At 42.3% G+C, this 16482-nt stretch overlaps 1 protein-coding gene across 2 annotated transcripts in view; it reads right to left on the reverse strand.

Annotated features, from left to right (window-relative positions):
* Nucleotides 1-395: 395 nt before the first annotated feature.
* TMEM272 (transmembrane protein 272) overlaps nucleotides 396-16482 on the reverse strand; it is a 43798-nt gene continuing 27711 nt past the window's right edge. The window contains exons 1-2 of one of the 2 annotated variants that reach the window (XM_069064581.1): nucleotides 7473-7612; nucleotides 396-4925 (exon numbers count right to left, since the gene is read on the reverse strand). In XM_069064581.1, the coding sequence (XP_068920682.1) occupies nucleotides 4560-4895 (336 nt within the window). In that variant the 5' untranslated portion in view covers nucleotides 4896-4925; nucleotides 7473-7612 and the 3' untranslated portion in view covers nucleotides 396-4559. Of the gene's footprint in view, nucleotides 4926-7472; nucleotides 7613-16482 lie in introns of those variants that run through there. The other variant, XM_069064580.1, reaches the window with a different exon arrangement.

Raw genomic sequence — 16482 nt, forward strand, 5'->3', positions numbered from 1 at the left:
TGCATATTTGAACATGGTCAACATCAGGATTTGTTTTGCTAGACTGTGCATTTTTATTGTGAGGATTTTGGGTTTTTTTGTTTTTTTTTTCATTGTTCTGTTGAGGAGGTAGATATTAAGCAGGAGGGAGAGAAAAGAAATACTTTTGTTTAAAAAGAATACTGTTACTATGTTGGAATTGGGACTGTCCCAGAAAATCTGAGGCATATGGTGAGTATACACATGAGGATTTTGTGGAGGAACTCTTGAGCAGGCTAGACTCCTGACAGCCTTAGGTTTTTAGGGTGAGGACTGTGATACCCCATCTAATTCACTAAAGGAATGACCAAGTGGCAGAATCTGTGGATGATGGTAAAATTGCCCTTTGGTGCTCAAGGAAAGGTCTGAGAGACAAATTGCTTATGCAAAGTTTATTTCACCAAAGTTAGAAAAAACAAAAGGTCTACAAACAAAGCAAAGGTATTTATGACAGTTGCAAAAACACAAAAATCAATGATCAATCTGCATCATTTCATGCTAATATATAATCTTATTGTTGCACAGTGTAAACAATATACAGACATAACATGAAATCATGGGACTTGATAATAAAATCATGGGACTGACAGCAAATTGCTCTGCTGGTGCAGTAAGGTCTACACTGACCAAGTGTAATGGGTCTGCTTTACCTTAGTCTGTGATGACTGCTATAGAAATAGCAGTCCTAGAAGTCACCTTTGATAGTCACGGTGTAGATCTCCAAGGCCGAACAGGAACCATCAAATCTTCCAGGAGCCCCAATTCTACCATGGAGATTCTGCCAGCAAATGTGAACAACCTTATTTTGACACGACACTCACCTGAACTGAGTTTTCCCTGGGAGAAGACATGCTTTTTGCCCACTGGGCACAAAACCAACAACTACAAATGGTGGAGAGGAGCTCACAATGCCATGGCAATCACTGCTACACGCTCTACAAGCAACCTCCCTTCATGCATGAGATGAATCCAAAGGAAGGGAAAGTGAAGACCTTTTTCCTCTGCCCAGCCAAGAAAGCGTTGCTAAGCTCTGGCCCTTAAGCAATGAGAACTCTCGTCATGCCTCAGCACAGCAGAGATTTATACAATATCTCACGCTATCCTTGTAAACTAGGTGGAGAGAGGTGGCTAGGTGACGGGGTCCAGTTAAGTGCTTTTGAAACTAGCTGAAGGGTTGGATCAAAAAAAAAAAAAAGCCATTAATGAATGATTGGATGTCAATTTGCAATTGTTGTTTGTCCCTTGGTTGTTTTTTTCTCGCATGTCCGACTCTTTGTGACTCCCTTTGAGGTTTTCTTGGCAGAGATGCTGGAATGGTTTGCCACCTCCTTCTCATTTTATAGAAGAGGAAACCAAGGCAAACGGGGTTAAATGACTTGACCAGAGTCACACAGCTATTAAATGTCTGAGGCCAGATTTGAATTCATGAAGATGAACCATTAATGAATGATTTCATGTCAACTTGCAAGACCTTCTCTGAATGAACACTCTAGGGTATCTCTTCATGACTTTGTGCTGTTGAACATCTTTATCAATGAAATGGGTAAAGGCATAGGTGGCAAGCTTATCACAGTAGATACAAAATTTGGATGGATAGTTAACATACTAGAGGAAGGTCAAGACAAAAAGATCTAGATAGGCTAGAACAGGGGTCAGGAAATTACTGTTTGAGGGCCAGCCTACCACTTGTTTTTCTATGTCCCTGCCTAGTTCATTAGCCATAGGAAAAAAGGAAGTGGGCCAGATTTGGCCCAAGAGCCAGAGTTTTCCAATCCCTGGGCTTGAACTTCTATAGGTTCTAGTATAACATAAAACTAGGGACAAATATACATTCTTATACTTGGCTGCAAGAAATCAGCTCAATAAGTACAAGTCAGAAGGGGCATGACTAGATAGCAATTACCTGAAAAAGGTTGGGGGAAGTTTCAAATCAGTTGACAATGTGATAAGAACTAAAAGAAAAAATCAGATGCTATTTTAGACAGGATGAGAAGAGGCACAGAAAACATTTAGCATGAAGGTGATGGTTCCACTAACCTGTCCTAGTCAGACGTCATCTGACAGCTGAAGTACTATTTTCAGTTCTAGGCACTATATTAGAGAGACTGATAAACTGGAGAGCATCTAGCACCTTCCCTCTGCTGATTATTTCCATTTAAACTTATATGTGTAGCTTACAAGCTTATATATGTGTGTATATGTGTATGTATGTATGTATGTATATATAAACACACACACACATATATAATTGTTTGCATGTTGTTCTCCCTATTAGATTGTGAGCTCCTTGAGGGCAGGGGCTATCTTTGCCTTTTTTATGTCTCCAGAGCTCAGGACAGTGTGTGGCACATAGTAGGAGATTAATAAAGACTTGTTGACTGATGCTGAAAGTCTGTGACTCTGAAATGTTCTTACTATCCAGATAGACATTTCCTCATCTCCAAAATGAGGATTGGACTAAGTTACCTCTAAGGTTGGACTAAATCATCTCCACATCTCAATCCAATAAACTATAGTATAATACATAGGACAATATTAGAAACACCAAAGCATGTGCCTCCATGAGAATCATGGATGCTTTTCAGTGAAAAACTATAGAAGGGAATCTGCTTTTTTAATAACCCAGATGTTTTTGCTGAAAGGCAGTGCCACAGACTGGCTTCAATTCTGTTGTTGGTTTTGATTAGAAAGCACCAGAAGGAATGTTTTTCAAGATAGGCACCATTCAAAAAAACATGCATATGTACAGCACATGCACCTGATTGGGATAGAAGGAAAAAGTCCAATTATATGCCTATAAATATTACTCTGTGTCCCTTTACCTGTGGAGGATTTATTTCTGTAAATCATAGAACTAACAATTCCCCCACTTTATTCATTAAGAAAACAAACACCCAAAGAAATCTGCATTCTTTAGCTGATGTCTTGGGCAGAAAGTTAATCCAACCTTGTATATCACAAAAGAACAAAGCTGTACTAAACATGACATTCAGCCCCAGGGAGGCTAAGAAGGTGTTCACTTTATGGTATACTTTGGGACAGCAGCCGTAGATATTCTCAGGCTCTCCACAGACTTACTGACTGTCTACAGTAGAAACATCAGACGCAGGGCCCAGAGGTGGCCTAGCAACCTGAACCAGATGGAAATATAATTGGTAAAATAAAGATGCAACAAGATATTGACATAGATAATGTCAATATGCATTTTTCTAAGTCAATATATGCCCACGGGGATCCTCATTTATCCATATCTTGATATGTGTGTATGTACATATATATACACACACACATATACATGTATACACATTGTTTATATGTATATGTGTGTGTATGTCCATTTCTAGTTCAGTTTGACACCACTTAAATTTTCTATCAATTAAATACTGGACAGGTAGCAGAGGCTGGAGGGCAAGAAGAAATATAAACTCAAAGCCAAGACAATAGCTTTGTAATATCCCGTGGCTACTATGCTCCAAAAGGGAACCCTTCTATTCATAATGATCCTCCTGCATTAGGATGTGAGCTTCTTGAGGGCAGGAACCATGCTTTTTTCCCCCCTCAGTTTCTCACTACTTGGAAGAGTTCCTAACACACAGTAAGTATTTAATAAATTTTTATTGGCCAAAAGACTTTCATTGTCAGCACCAAGCTAACATACCCCACACAAATAGCATCATCCTGTCCTGGGCTGGAATGTCAATATGGTTCCCTTCTGAAAGGGGACCTTTAACATAGACCTTGGCCAGTTTCCATGGAGTCAGAACAAACCTGAGGGTCGCTTTTCTCTTCTTCCAAATGGTGGCTAGATTCATTAAGAGAGAGAGCAGCCTTTGTATCCCAAAGCATAGATATCAGGTCCACCTGGCATTTTAAAATAGCCAGTCGGGCCCTGGCTCTTGTAACAGTGAATGGTTGCAGTGACTGACATTCAGTAGATTTGGATACTAATAATGGTAATAATAAAATATAAGAATGATATCATAATAATAGGTGGCATTTCTATGGAAATTTAAAGCCTCAAAAGTGCTTTATATACATTTCCTCATTTGAGTCTTTTAAAAGCCATGGGAGGTAAATACTATGCATGGAAAGTCTTTTCCCCATTTCCCTTCTCTCTATCCTTACCTCAAGAAAAAACAAAGCAAAATTCCTTATGGACGAAATTCTGAAGGTAAAAGGTGGCAGGTGATAACAAGAAAGCAGGGTTCCCTGCCAAAGCAGTATGTATATCTAGAACAGAGTTTCTAAATTTTTTTTTTTTGGATCATGGCCCCTTTTGGAAATTTAGTAAAGCTTATGGACCCCCTTTCAGAATAATGTTTTTAAATGCAGAAAATAACATAAAAGATGTAGGATTGCAAAGGAAACCAATGATATGGAAACAGAGATACCAAAATATTTTTAAAAACAGGTTCACAAACGCCAGATTAGGACCTCCCCACTGCTGGAAGGTATCCAAGAGGGTATTTTTGCGGTTTCTTCATTGTTTTTCTGAATGAGTGTGGTTATTGCCTTTCCCTTGAAGTGGGGTCTGTGCCGTTCTAGTCTTCCTCACCAGTATACCTTTGCCTGGAAACAATATATATGCAGCAGCTACAGAAGACAAGCAGGAACAGCACTGAATGACTTATCACCAGGACACTCACGGCAAAGAGGTACAGGGTTTTATCGCAGTAATCCTGAGGTTGGTGGAAAGGAGGGATGAAATTGGGCAGGTAGACAGAGAAGATCCAGTAGTTGCCCAGAATGAACCAGACGAAGAGGAAGAGGCTGAGGATGAGGTGGATGTAGTATTTATAAGCGTTCTGTCTCCAGGGATATTCATCATCATCATCATCATCATCGATCACAACAGACTTGGACAGCAGCTGCCTCATCTTGGTGGAGTCATAGAGCAGAAGGGAAACCTGGGCCGTGGGTTGAGAGAAGACGATGCAGAGGAGGAGAATGTCATAGATCATTAGAGACGGAAGAGGGGCAATCTTTACAGTTCACCTAGTTATAGGATCATGGACCCCCTCATATATATATATATATATATATATATATTTGCTTTTTAGAGGGCAATTGGGGTTAAGTGACTTGCCCAAGGTCACATGACTAGTTTTGTTTTTGTTTTTTGTTAAGTGTCTGAGGCCAGATTTGAACTCAGGTCCTCCTGATTCCAGGGCCGGTGCTCTATTTACTGCACCACCTAGCCACCCCCATCCTTCTTCTTACTCCCTGCTCCATTTGTAAGGCCACTCCCCTTGTTACTGCAAACATACAGGAATCTCCATTGAGATTCCAACCAGGTAGAAAGCATTCCAGCTGCTCTTAGTGAAGATGTCTGAGCGTATCACACCAGGGTTCAGTGTGACAGAAATAGAAAGTCCTGTAATTCCAGCCTGTCATGAAATAGCTACTTTATTTTCCCTGTAAAGGCTTCCCTACACAAATGTGCATGTGTGTTTAGATAAATGGTGGTCACACAAGTACAGAGGGCTCAGAGCAGTTTTAATGAGGCCAGTGTTTCTCCTGCCCCTGCCACACTATTGACACTATTTAACAATAACTAACATTCCTGTGGCACTTAAGGTTTGCAAAACACTTTACACATTATCTCGTCTGCTCAGCTTTACCACAACTCATTTTACCGATGAGGAAATGAAGGCTGAGAGAGGAGTAAAGAGTCCATGGTAACCCAGTCAGGATTCAAACTCAGGTCTTCCTGATTCCAAGTCCAGTGTTCTACCCCATAGGTCGAACATGCTCCTAGCAGGCTATATCACGTAGGATATCCTATCCCACTGATAGGAGCTCTGCTTACCACCAGCAGGGGAATAAGCTTGCTCAGTGGAAAGGATAGAAAGGGTGAGATTAGAATAACAGGGAAGAGGGGAACAAAAGGGAAGGGAACTGAAAACAGAGCCAGTGAGGAAAGGTCTGGGAGAGTCACCTCACCCCCCTTTAAGTGTCCACCACTTTTTGCTCCCATCAAAAATGACCCATCTTCTTTCCCATTCTCTTGGGCAGGAGTGGGGAACCTGTGGCCTCGAGACCACATATCTCTATAGGTCCTCAAGTGCAACCCTTTGGATTCAGTCAAAGGGCCATACTTGAGGCCCTAGAAGGCCACATGTGGCCTCCAAGATTCCCCACCCCTGCCCTTGGGGTTCTGTTGTCTGTTAGCTAATCTGATAAACTAATTCAAGCCAAGGTACTAATAATATCTTTGTTTCCCCATTGTAACAAGGGTCCTCAAAGCCTTTATACTCTCATATTGACACATAACTGGAATTTTAGACTCAACAAAAGGCAGGAATATACACTGGGGGTGTAAACAGCTTTTTGTGGGCATCTCCAATCACAGAGGAAGCCTGCTCATAAAGCCAGCCCTGATGGAGACCATCATTGGCATCTGACTTTCCTCCTGCCTGTCGTTGTCTTGGTAATTTCCCCTGCTAATGATTTGTAGCAAATTGGGAATTGGACTGTTGTAAAGCATATGCCCAGCTCTGTTCCACCTTATACTCAGCAACTACAGTATGTTTGCTATGAGCCCTTAGGGGCCAGAATTCAGTACTGCTACTTTCTCCTGAAGAAGTGGTTAAAAGTAAACTTAGAAGGAGGAACCAGAAGAATAATGAAAACTATAATGTCATGGAGCCATCTTGCTGGATGAGTGGGTGCACATATGCTGGTGGGTTTCTTGAGCTCAGGAGTTCTGAGTTTCAGTAGGGCTAATGTCAATTGGGTATCTGCACCACGTGCAGGACCGATATGGGGGGAGCCCTTCCTCAGGAGTGCTGAAGATACCAGATTGCCTAAGGAGGACTGGACTGACTCAGCTGCAGATCCAAGCTGCCAGTCAACAGGGTTAGGGTTAGGGTTAGGGTACCTGGGAGGTGCCTACATTTATAGTCTGGGGGAGATAGGGAAACCTAGTCTTTTAAAAAAAAAAATCGAAAGACTTAGGAATTCTTATAGGCACAATGATCCAAACTCCAGAGGTCCTTGATGAAAGAGAATATTATCTTCATTCTAACAGAGAGATAATGGACTAAATATGCAGAACGAGATGTAACCCATATGGGAATTTGTTTTGTTTAACTATGCATTTTTATTACAAGGTTTTTTCCTGGGGAGCAAAGAAGTTGGAGGGAGAGAAAAAAAATGAATGCTTGATAATTGGAAAAAATTAAGTATAATTTTTAAAAAACTTAAACTAAATCTCCCAATAGAAATTTCCTTTGGACGAAGAATCTAGGCCTACCTCCATCTCTGATCCCACCCCACCCTAATTTGTCAGATCATCTGCATTCCAGAAGTGGGATGTGTGTCTGTTTTTAAATATTGAAAATAGATCATTATATTGTTTAAAGACCTAAATTTGAATGAAGAATCTCCATCCCAAAATGGCATAGAAAAGCTGTGGTACTGGTCGGAATCCAAGAGGCTAGAACACAACAAACCTTAAGCAGAAGAGAGGAATGTCAGAATTCAGGGCTTGTTTCTTCCCAGATGAGTGAAGTGCTGTTCAGTCATGCCAGATGGAACCACAGAGTTTGACGGCTAGCTGTTATTTAGTTTTTAAATGAGGCATGCCCCTGAGGGTGGGGAGAGGAGATGGGATGACGGACAAAGAGGGTAATTTAATATGGAATGATGGTTGAGGAATGTGTAGCATTTCTCTAAGAAATGTGCAGCATTTCCATTGTGAATGAGTCAGAGTACGGACAGTACTCTATTAACTGGCCCTTATCCAACCAGAAAGCTTTGGAAGCTAGCACGTCCATATCCTCAATACAAATCCTCCTTCTAAGAAGCTAACCAGAATGGAATCACCGAGAGGCCATCTACCCCCAATCTTTTTATTTAATAAAATAGGAAATTGAGGCCAAGACAAGCGACTTAATTTGAATGCGTCTTTCCTGTGGCTACAATCCAGCATTCTTCCTGCAACCAAGGAGACTAGAAACATGGATTTATATCATTGGGATAGCAGAGGCCAACTATGTGCTCTCAGATGTTTTGGGAAAAGAAACTTAGCACCTACTATGCTCTAAGTGCTTTGTGCAAAAATCATCTCATTTGATTCTTACAACAACCCTGGGTGGTACATCTTATTATTACCCCCATATTACAATTGAGAAGACTGGGATTAAGTGACTTGCCCAGGGTCAAGCTAGTGTCTAGGTCATATTTGAACTCAGGCCTTCCTGACTCCAGGCCCAATGCCAGCTGATGATGGTGATTTACCTCTTGACTTTCCTAGTCTCTGTGCCTTATTACCGACACTTTCCTGAGCTGCTTGTACAGTCTTAGGGAAAAAAAATTGTGGGAACTAATGTTCTTCAGGCTGCCAGCTGCAGGAAAATCCAGGAAGGGAGGGGAACAGGAGGAGAGGGAAGGGGAAGGAGAGAAGGGAGCTTGGGAGGATTTTCTTTCCTCTGCAATTCAAGAAGGCAGCTTGCTGTTTGGCTCAGAGTTGGAGAACTCAGGATGAATATGGGATTAAGTAGAAAAATAGAATTAACCTGGACTTCTAAATGTGACCCTAACCTAGGTGTCATTCTTGCTGGAGAGATTTCTCTTAAAACCAAATTCTGTTCCTTGGTTTCCTTATTTGTACATCTCCTACATTTCATAGGTCCTGCTCTTGGGAGAGTTTGCTAAAAATGTACCGTAAGGGTCAGAACAGGAGGGGCATAATCTGCTCGTGTGCTACTTGTAACATCCTCTGTCTTCCCCAAGGCAGGATCCTGTTGCCCCCCAGCGGCTGCACCATTTCCTGGCTACTGGCTGAGCCCCACAGCTGGAGTGGCCAGAGTAAACATGGCTGGTCCCAAGTACGCCTGGATTTCCTTTCAGGGCTGACAGACAACAAGCCGAGTTGGTTACCATATGCTACAGGCTTTAAAGGCTTCTCTCTCTCTTAAGCATGGAAGCATTTTCTCTGGCTTTGCTAAGCCCCTCAGGGGCAGACACAAGTAATTTAGAAGATCCTGCCATTTTTCCACTGAGACTGTCCAAGGAGTGATGCCTGTCGGGGAGACAGTCACTGCCCTGATAAAACAGCCTCCATCCCTTTGACGTGCTTTCTTATCCCTAGCATTTCATACAGAGTCTGCCTCTTTGTGAATTCCTCAGTTTTTTTTTTTACCTCCTAACTTTTGATTTCTTATCAAGTAATTTTCTTTCCCTAAAAAGTCATTTTAACAATACTGTGTCTCATGGATATAAAACGTATTACTTTTGAGGATATGATCTAATCACTTTATTGATCTATCAGAAAAAGGAGTTGGGAGACTCAGATTCCTGATCCAGACCAGCTACAAATGAGCTATTTCCCCATCAATAAAGTCAATGTTGGGGGTGGCTAGGTGGCGCAATGAATAAAGCACCGGCCCTGGAGTCAGGATGACCTGAGTTCAAATCCAGCCTCAGACACTTAACACTTACTAACCATATGACCTTGAGTACGTCACTTAACCCCAATAGCTCTGCCTTCCCCCCCTCCAAAAAAAAAAGGGAAAAAAAATAAAGTTAATGGTGTAGACAAGATAACAATAATATAACAATAAAAATAATAATGCTAGCCATAATACCAGTAATAATAGCTAGCATTTATACAGCACCCCCAAGGGGTTGGGGTTGTTTCTACTATTATCACTCTCAAGTCCATATCTAATGTGCCCCAATATCAATTAACTAGTTGATATCTCCCAATATTAATTAACCAGCTGATATCTCCCATTACCAATTAGCTAGTTGATACCAACTTGATAATTGAGAGCTAGGTGGCACAGTGAATAGTGTTCAACTTAGAGTCAAGAAGACGGGTTCAAATCCTGCTCCAAATACTTATTAGTTGTGTGACCCTGGGCAGTTCACTTAACCTCTTGATTTCAGTTTCTTCATCTGTGAAATGGGAATGCCAGCATCTACTTCACAGGGTCATTGTGAGGGTCAAATGAGATAATACATGAACAGCACTTTTCATACCTTACAAAACACTATATAGAGATGCTGGTGGTGCTTACAATGGAAATGTCCTTGAGGGGCCTTGGGGCCACGTCCAGAATGCTGAGCAGGGAGGCCTCTGTGTCCATCCCCCCACCCACCCCAGTGGATGGGAGTGGTCTCCTTTGAGTCTTCCCAAATACTCAAGAGGTGAGAAGGGAAGGTGTTCCTTCCTCTGCTCTCTCCCTTTTACCCCCCTCTGAGAAATGGGTCTGGGAGTGTTTGTTTCTGCCTCTGGGCTGTGTTATTTGTCTTTCTCAGTTGCAGGACCTGGAGGTAAGAGCCTTAACAAACTTGGAGCCAGGACTGTCACTGGGATGGCACAGCCAGCTGGCCTGGCATGGAAGCCCTGAGAAGCCAGGGTGTTGGAGACTTAGGTTCAAGACTGGTTTTGAGCTTCAAAGTGGGAATGTGTTCTATGGGAACTGAGCTCGTCTGTGAAGAGTGGTGGAAAAAGAGAGATCCCTTTGGTCAATAGTTTTAAAGATGTGGGCTAAGCCTGTCTGTGGTAGGAGGTGCAGAGACCTCCATCTTAGGCAATCTGGATATACTCCAAAAGCCCTTCAAGGGAATGCCCAGGTTACACTATATTGTTGTCGTTATTTTATAAAAGGACGTTTACCGAGAAGGTATGGCAAGAAACGGACAAAAATGTGCCCCCAAACTAGGGGCACCTTCCTTGGGAGGAGTAGGAATATTCTTAAAGCAAGGGTATAAACATTCCCCCACCCCCAAATTCTGGGATGCATTCTCCCACAAGTAGATATAGAATCCAAGGGCTCAAACTTGCACGTCATATGTGGCAAAGGCTCACAACTCCTGAATGAAGAAGAAAATCCATAGATAAGAGTTTTGGGCCTGGAGTCAAGACTTAAATTCGAATCCAGTCTTAGACATTTACTAGCTGTGTGGCCCTGGGTAAATCACTTAACCACTTTCTGCCTCAGTTTCTTCAACTGTAAAATGAGGATATTAATAGCATTGTGAGGATCAGATGGGATAGTATTTCTAGAGCACTTAGCAAAATGCCCAGCATATAGTAAACATTAAGAAATGCTTGTTGCCTTCACTTCCATGAGGGGGTCCTCATGAAGCCCCCTTGAGGTATGTATAGCTTTCTGCCAGGCCCTGGTGATAGGGGGAGAGGCCCTTGTAAAATCCTGAAGCTGCCTTTCCTTGGTGTGTCTAATTTATCCCTGAACCACTGCCATTCTTGGGACATCACTACAACCACCCAAATCTTCTGACCTTTTGAAGGTCAAGAAGGCATGGAGAAGTCAAAGATTTCCCACTCTACTTTCCCCATTCCCATACCATTCCCTTTCAAGGGCTGAAGAAATTCCCTCCATCAATTCAGATCAGGCCCTTTTCTGCAATTTAAACTTGGAACACTAGAAGTGAAACAGCTGGTTCTGGGTCACACAACCAGGGCATATCAGGTGCAGGATCTTGGCTGGCTTTGAAGAACAATTCTCTAGCCAATTTACCTCTATTAACTCCATTAAACCACTGTGTCAAAGAAGAATCCAACTGATGCCTTAGTTTCAGTCCTCTCTAGAAGACCCCTAACATGTTAAATGGAGCATGACCTTCTTCTACCCTTTTCAACCACTAGAAAAAAAATCTTTGTTTATCTTTTGTATATGGACTTTTTTGTACCAATCCAACATCTCTAAGTCCTCTGAGAGGCCAAGTCATGAGGTAGAACAGTGTCCATGATGGTATATCTTTTATTATCAGTGCCTAATGCAGTGTCTGGCACAAGAATAGGCCCCTGATAAATGCTCATTGATGATTTATTGGTTGATATGCTGATAAGAACAATGACTCTGGACTGCAGACCAAGCAAACTCATCCTTTTTCCATTTTCCCACACATAAAATGGCATAATAGGATTGATACCCTACTTCACATAAATAGTGGGAATATAAATACATTTTTGATGGTGTTTAATATTAAATGTTATTATTGCTAATAGAATTCTATAGTTGGTGCATCTTAAAAATTTACTCCCTATCAGAGCTAATGATTATTGACTTCTTATGAATTACCTTGTGGTGATGGATATGAAAATTTAATTTGTTATTGCACTGTTTTAGCTAGGCAGGAAAACATCACTATTGTTTATTAGAGTCCAAGGCTGTTCATTAAAGGAAATGACTCTTGTTTCTCTGGTTTCTTTCCTAGAGGAAAAGTTTTCTGTTATTAAAAAGAATAGACTGGCCAGATTCTAACATCTCTGAAGGAAAAGTTCAGCTCAGCAGTCAGATGGCTCCGCAAGGCTCTTCCAAAGTTAATGACTTCCTCTGTGCTCATTATCCTCTTTATGGAGGCCTGGTCAGGAGTTCTGGCCATAGGACTCTGTTTTAGGGAAGGCTGCATTCTAATAAGAGCCCTAGGGGTGCCTGGACACCACCAGAATCCAAGATGGAATTTGAGAGTGATAGATATTTAGATAATAAATTTTGTCGTAAAATAATATTAACATGAGGGCCTCTGTGTCCATCCCTCCCCCCACCCCCATGGGTGGGAGTGGCTTCCTTCTGTCGGCTTCCTGAGTCTTCCAAAGAACTGAAGAGACAAGAAGGGGTGTTATTACCCCTCAGGGAAGGTGTCAGTCAATAAACAAGCATTTCTTAAAGGTCTACTACGTTGTAGGCACTGGGGATTCCAAGCAAAAAAGACACAATCCCTACTCTCAAGGAGTTTACATTCTATCTAAGGAGACAATATGGATGGATGGACGGATGAATGGATGGATGGATGGATGGATGGATGGATGGATGGATAGATAGATAGAAATATATATATATATATGTATATATATATATATATATATATAAGGCAAGTAAATATAGATATATGGATAGATTGTTGTTCATTCTCAACGAGGACCATGACATCAGGAAGGTGACATCATGACTTGCAAATGAATTCGATTTAAGTGAGGCAGGGCTGTGCAGTCACCAGTCTCACTCTCTCCTCCGGAGCCATCTGGGTTCAGTGGCCAGATATAGCTCAGGATGATTAGAGATGGCCCCTATGGATAGCTAGATAGATATAGGTATAGACATATAGATATAACCATAGACAATGGTTATGTTATTTATCATACATGTAGACATAGCTATAGATACATAGAATAAATGTAAACAGGATAAATATAAGACAGCATGAAGGAAGGGAACCAGCAATTTGGGGGGGAACAGGAAAAGCTTTGTGTAGAAGGCAGCGCCTGCGCTATGTTTTGATGGAAATGAAGGGTTCTATGGGGGTGGAGGTGAGGAGGTTGTGCATTCTTGGCATGTGGGCCCTCAAGGCAAAGATACGAGAAGGGAAAGTACTGTGGGTGAGGAACAGAAATTGGACCAATTTGGCCAAACCGTGGGGTGTGGGAAGGGGAGTGCTATATAAATGATTGGGAAGGGCTTAAGAGCAGAGGGGAAGTGAAGCCAGGCACTGTTCCAAGCCCTTTACAAATATGATTTCATTTGATCCTTGCAACAACCTTGAGAGGTGGGTGCTGTTATCATTCCCATTTTACAGCTGAGAAAACTGAGAAAAATAGAGCTAAGTGAGTTGCCCAGGGGTCACACAGCTCATAAGGGTCTGAAGCTGGATTTGAACTCAGGTCTTCCTGTCTCCAGGACCAGGGCTCTCTATTCACTGGGACGCCTAGCTGCCTTTAAAAACTAATCGGAGGAGTTTATGTTTAGTGCTAGAAGCAATAAAGCACCACTAGAATTTATTGACTAGAGGAGCGACATGGTCACATCTGCACTTAAGGACAATTACTTTGGCAGCAATGTGGAGAATGAATTGAAGAAGGAAGAGACTTGGGGCAGTGAGACCAACTAGACCTTTGCTGTTTTTGTTGTTGAGTCATTTCTGCGGTGGCCGACTTCATGACCCTATTTGGGGTTTTCTTGGCAGAGATAATGCAGGGGTTTGCCATTTCTTTCTCCATATCATTTTACAGTTGAGGAAACTGAGGCAAACAGGGTTAAGTGACTTGCCCAGGGTCACATAGTAAGTGTTTGAGGCCAAATTTGAACTCAGAAGATGAGTCTTCCTGCCTCCATGCCCGGCACTCTGTGCACTATGGCACCACCTAGTGCCCAGAAACAGCAGCAACAACAACAAAGACCTGAGATTGTAAACAAACTAGAACATTGTGATAGTCCAGATGAGAGGTGATGGGAGCCTGAGCTAAGACCGTAGCTATATGAGTAGAGAAGAGAGGTTAGAAGAAGGTTATGGAGCTGGCAACAGCGATGTTTGACAACTCACCTAGACGTGTTCGGTGAGGTAGAATGAGGTGTCAAGAATCGTTTAGGAGGAAATGAGGTGACATAGGACTATTGGACCTGGAGTCAATAAGCACCCGAATTCAAATTCTGCCTCAGGCACTTACTTGCTGTGTGACCCTGGGCAAGTCATCTAACCTCTCCTGTACCTTATTTTCCACATCTATGAAATGTGTGGGTTGGATCTGGACATCTAGATGTCCTTTCACCTCTAAATCAATCCTCTTGCGATCTTACAATAACACTAAGGGTACAAAATTGGAAGATCAGAGGATAGTGGTGCCTTTGAAGAAACCTGGGAGTTCAGCAGAAGAGCGGGTTTGGGAAGAAAGATAATGAATTGTGTTTTCCATTGTTAGGCTTGACATGTGTCCTTGGTATATTGAATCTGAAATGTCCAATAGACAATGGTGTGGGACTGAAGCACATGAGAGAAACTGAGGCTGTGTATATAGCTCTGTGAGTAATCTGCATAGATTATAGCTAAACTCATGATAAGTAATGAGGTTACTGAGGGATCATGCAACTTGTGATGAAGCATGCTACCCATCCTGACAGGGAGGTGATAGACTGAGGGTCATACTGAAACAGAGACAGAAAGACAGACGGAGAAACAGAGAGGGACTGACACAGAGACAGGGAGACTAGAGAAACAGAGAAACAGAGACATCAGCAGAGAGACAGAAATAGAGACAGTGTCAGAGACAGAAAGACAGACAGAGGCAGAGAGAGACACACAGAGACAGAAAGACAGATGGAGAAACAGAGAGGGACGCTGACACAGAGACAGAGAGACTGGAGACAGAAAGACAGACTGAGAAACAGAGACATCAGCACAGAGACAGAAATAGAGACAGGCACAGAGACAGTATCAGAGACAGAAAGACAGATAGAGGCAGAGAGAGACACACAGAGACAAAGACAGGTGGAGAAACAGAGAGGGACGCTGACACTAAGACAGGGAGACGAGGGGCAGAAAGACAGAGGCAGATGGTAACACACAGAGAGATAGAAAGAGAAACAGAGACATCAGCATGGAAATAGAGAAAGGCACAGAGACAGTGTCAGAGATAGAGACAGACAGAGGGAGACAGAGTCAGAAAAATAGAGATGGAAGGAGGCAGTGAGAGAAGATGACAGGTTGCAATCTGCTAAGGAAGATGGGATGGGAAGGGTTCAAGCAGGCATGTTGGAAGATTGCCCTTGGCAAGAAGAAGGGTCGCCTCTTTGTCATAGACTCGGAACAAGGAGAGGAAAAAGGAATTTGGAGATGGAGAGACAGGAAATGAGAGGGTTCATGTCCAATGGTCTCCATTTTCTCAGTAAAAAAGGCAAGATTTTCAGCTGAGAAAGAGGGGGAAGAGGGTATATAGGAGTGTTGAGGAAGGAAGAGAAAGTTTGCAATCACTTCTGTGAGGAGTGAGATAGGGAATCAATTAAGGAAGAATACAAGGCCTGCCTAGATGCAGTGAGAGCCTGGCTGAAGGGGATGATATGCATTTAGAATGTACCCAGTCAGCAGAATTGTCAAGTTTCCTTTAGATCTGTTCAGCAGCACATACAGCTGAATAAGAATGGAGGAAGCAGATGGCAGGAATAACCCAGGTCCGAAGGCTATTTAGATGAGGAGACTGAAGGTCAGAGTTGTCAGGTGACTTGTCCATGGTCACTGAGCTAAGAAAGGACTGAGCTGGGACACAAAGGACTAGGTCCTAAGTATAAGGAATTGCCAGGGTGAAGAGGACTGGATGAGATGCTACAACATGAAAAGTCTGGGTAGCCCTGAAATACTAGGAGAGTCCTAGAACTGGGACTGAGATAGTGACATGAGGGAATAAAGGTGACAGATAACTGTAAGGAAACGACCTCTGACGCTGATGGATGCTTAGAATGAATGTTCTTGGTCTAGAGTAACAGTTGGCAAATTTTTTTGACTCAGAACCCCTTTATACTCTTAAAAATTATTGAGGATCCCAAAGAGCTTTTGTTTATGTGGGTTACCTCTACCAATATTTACTCTATTAGAAATTAAAACAGCATTATTTCGTTAATAATGCTGTTTTAATGTCCAATATACTAAAGGAACCTATTGAAGAGGTATCAGGAACTTTTGGAGGTCCCCAGATCACACTTTGAGAACTGCTGGTCTAGA

This window comes from Petaurus breviceps, unplaced genomic scaffold, assembly GCF_028583685.1.
Source record: "Petaurus breviceps papuanus isolate PSGF00001 unplaced genomic scaffold, PetGlider_PUasm1.0 90639, whole genome shotgun sequence".
NCBI classification, from domain to species: Eukaryota; Metazoa; Chordata; class Mammalia; order Diprotodontia; family Petauridae; genus Petaurus; species Petaurus breviceps.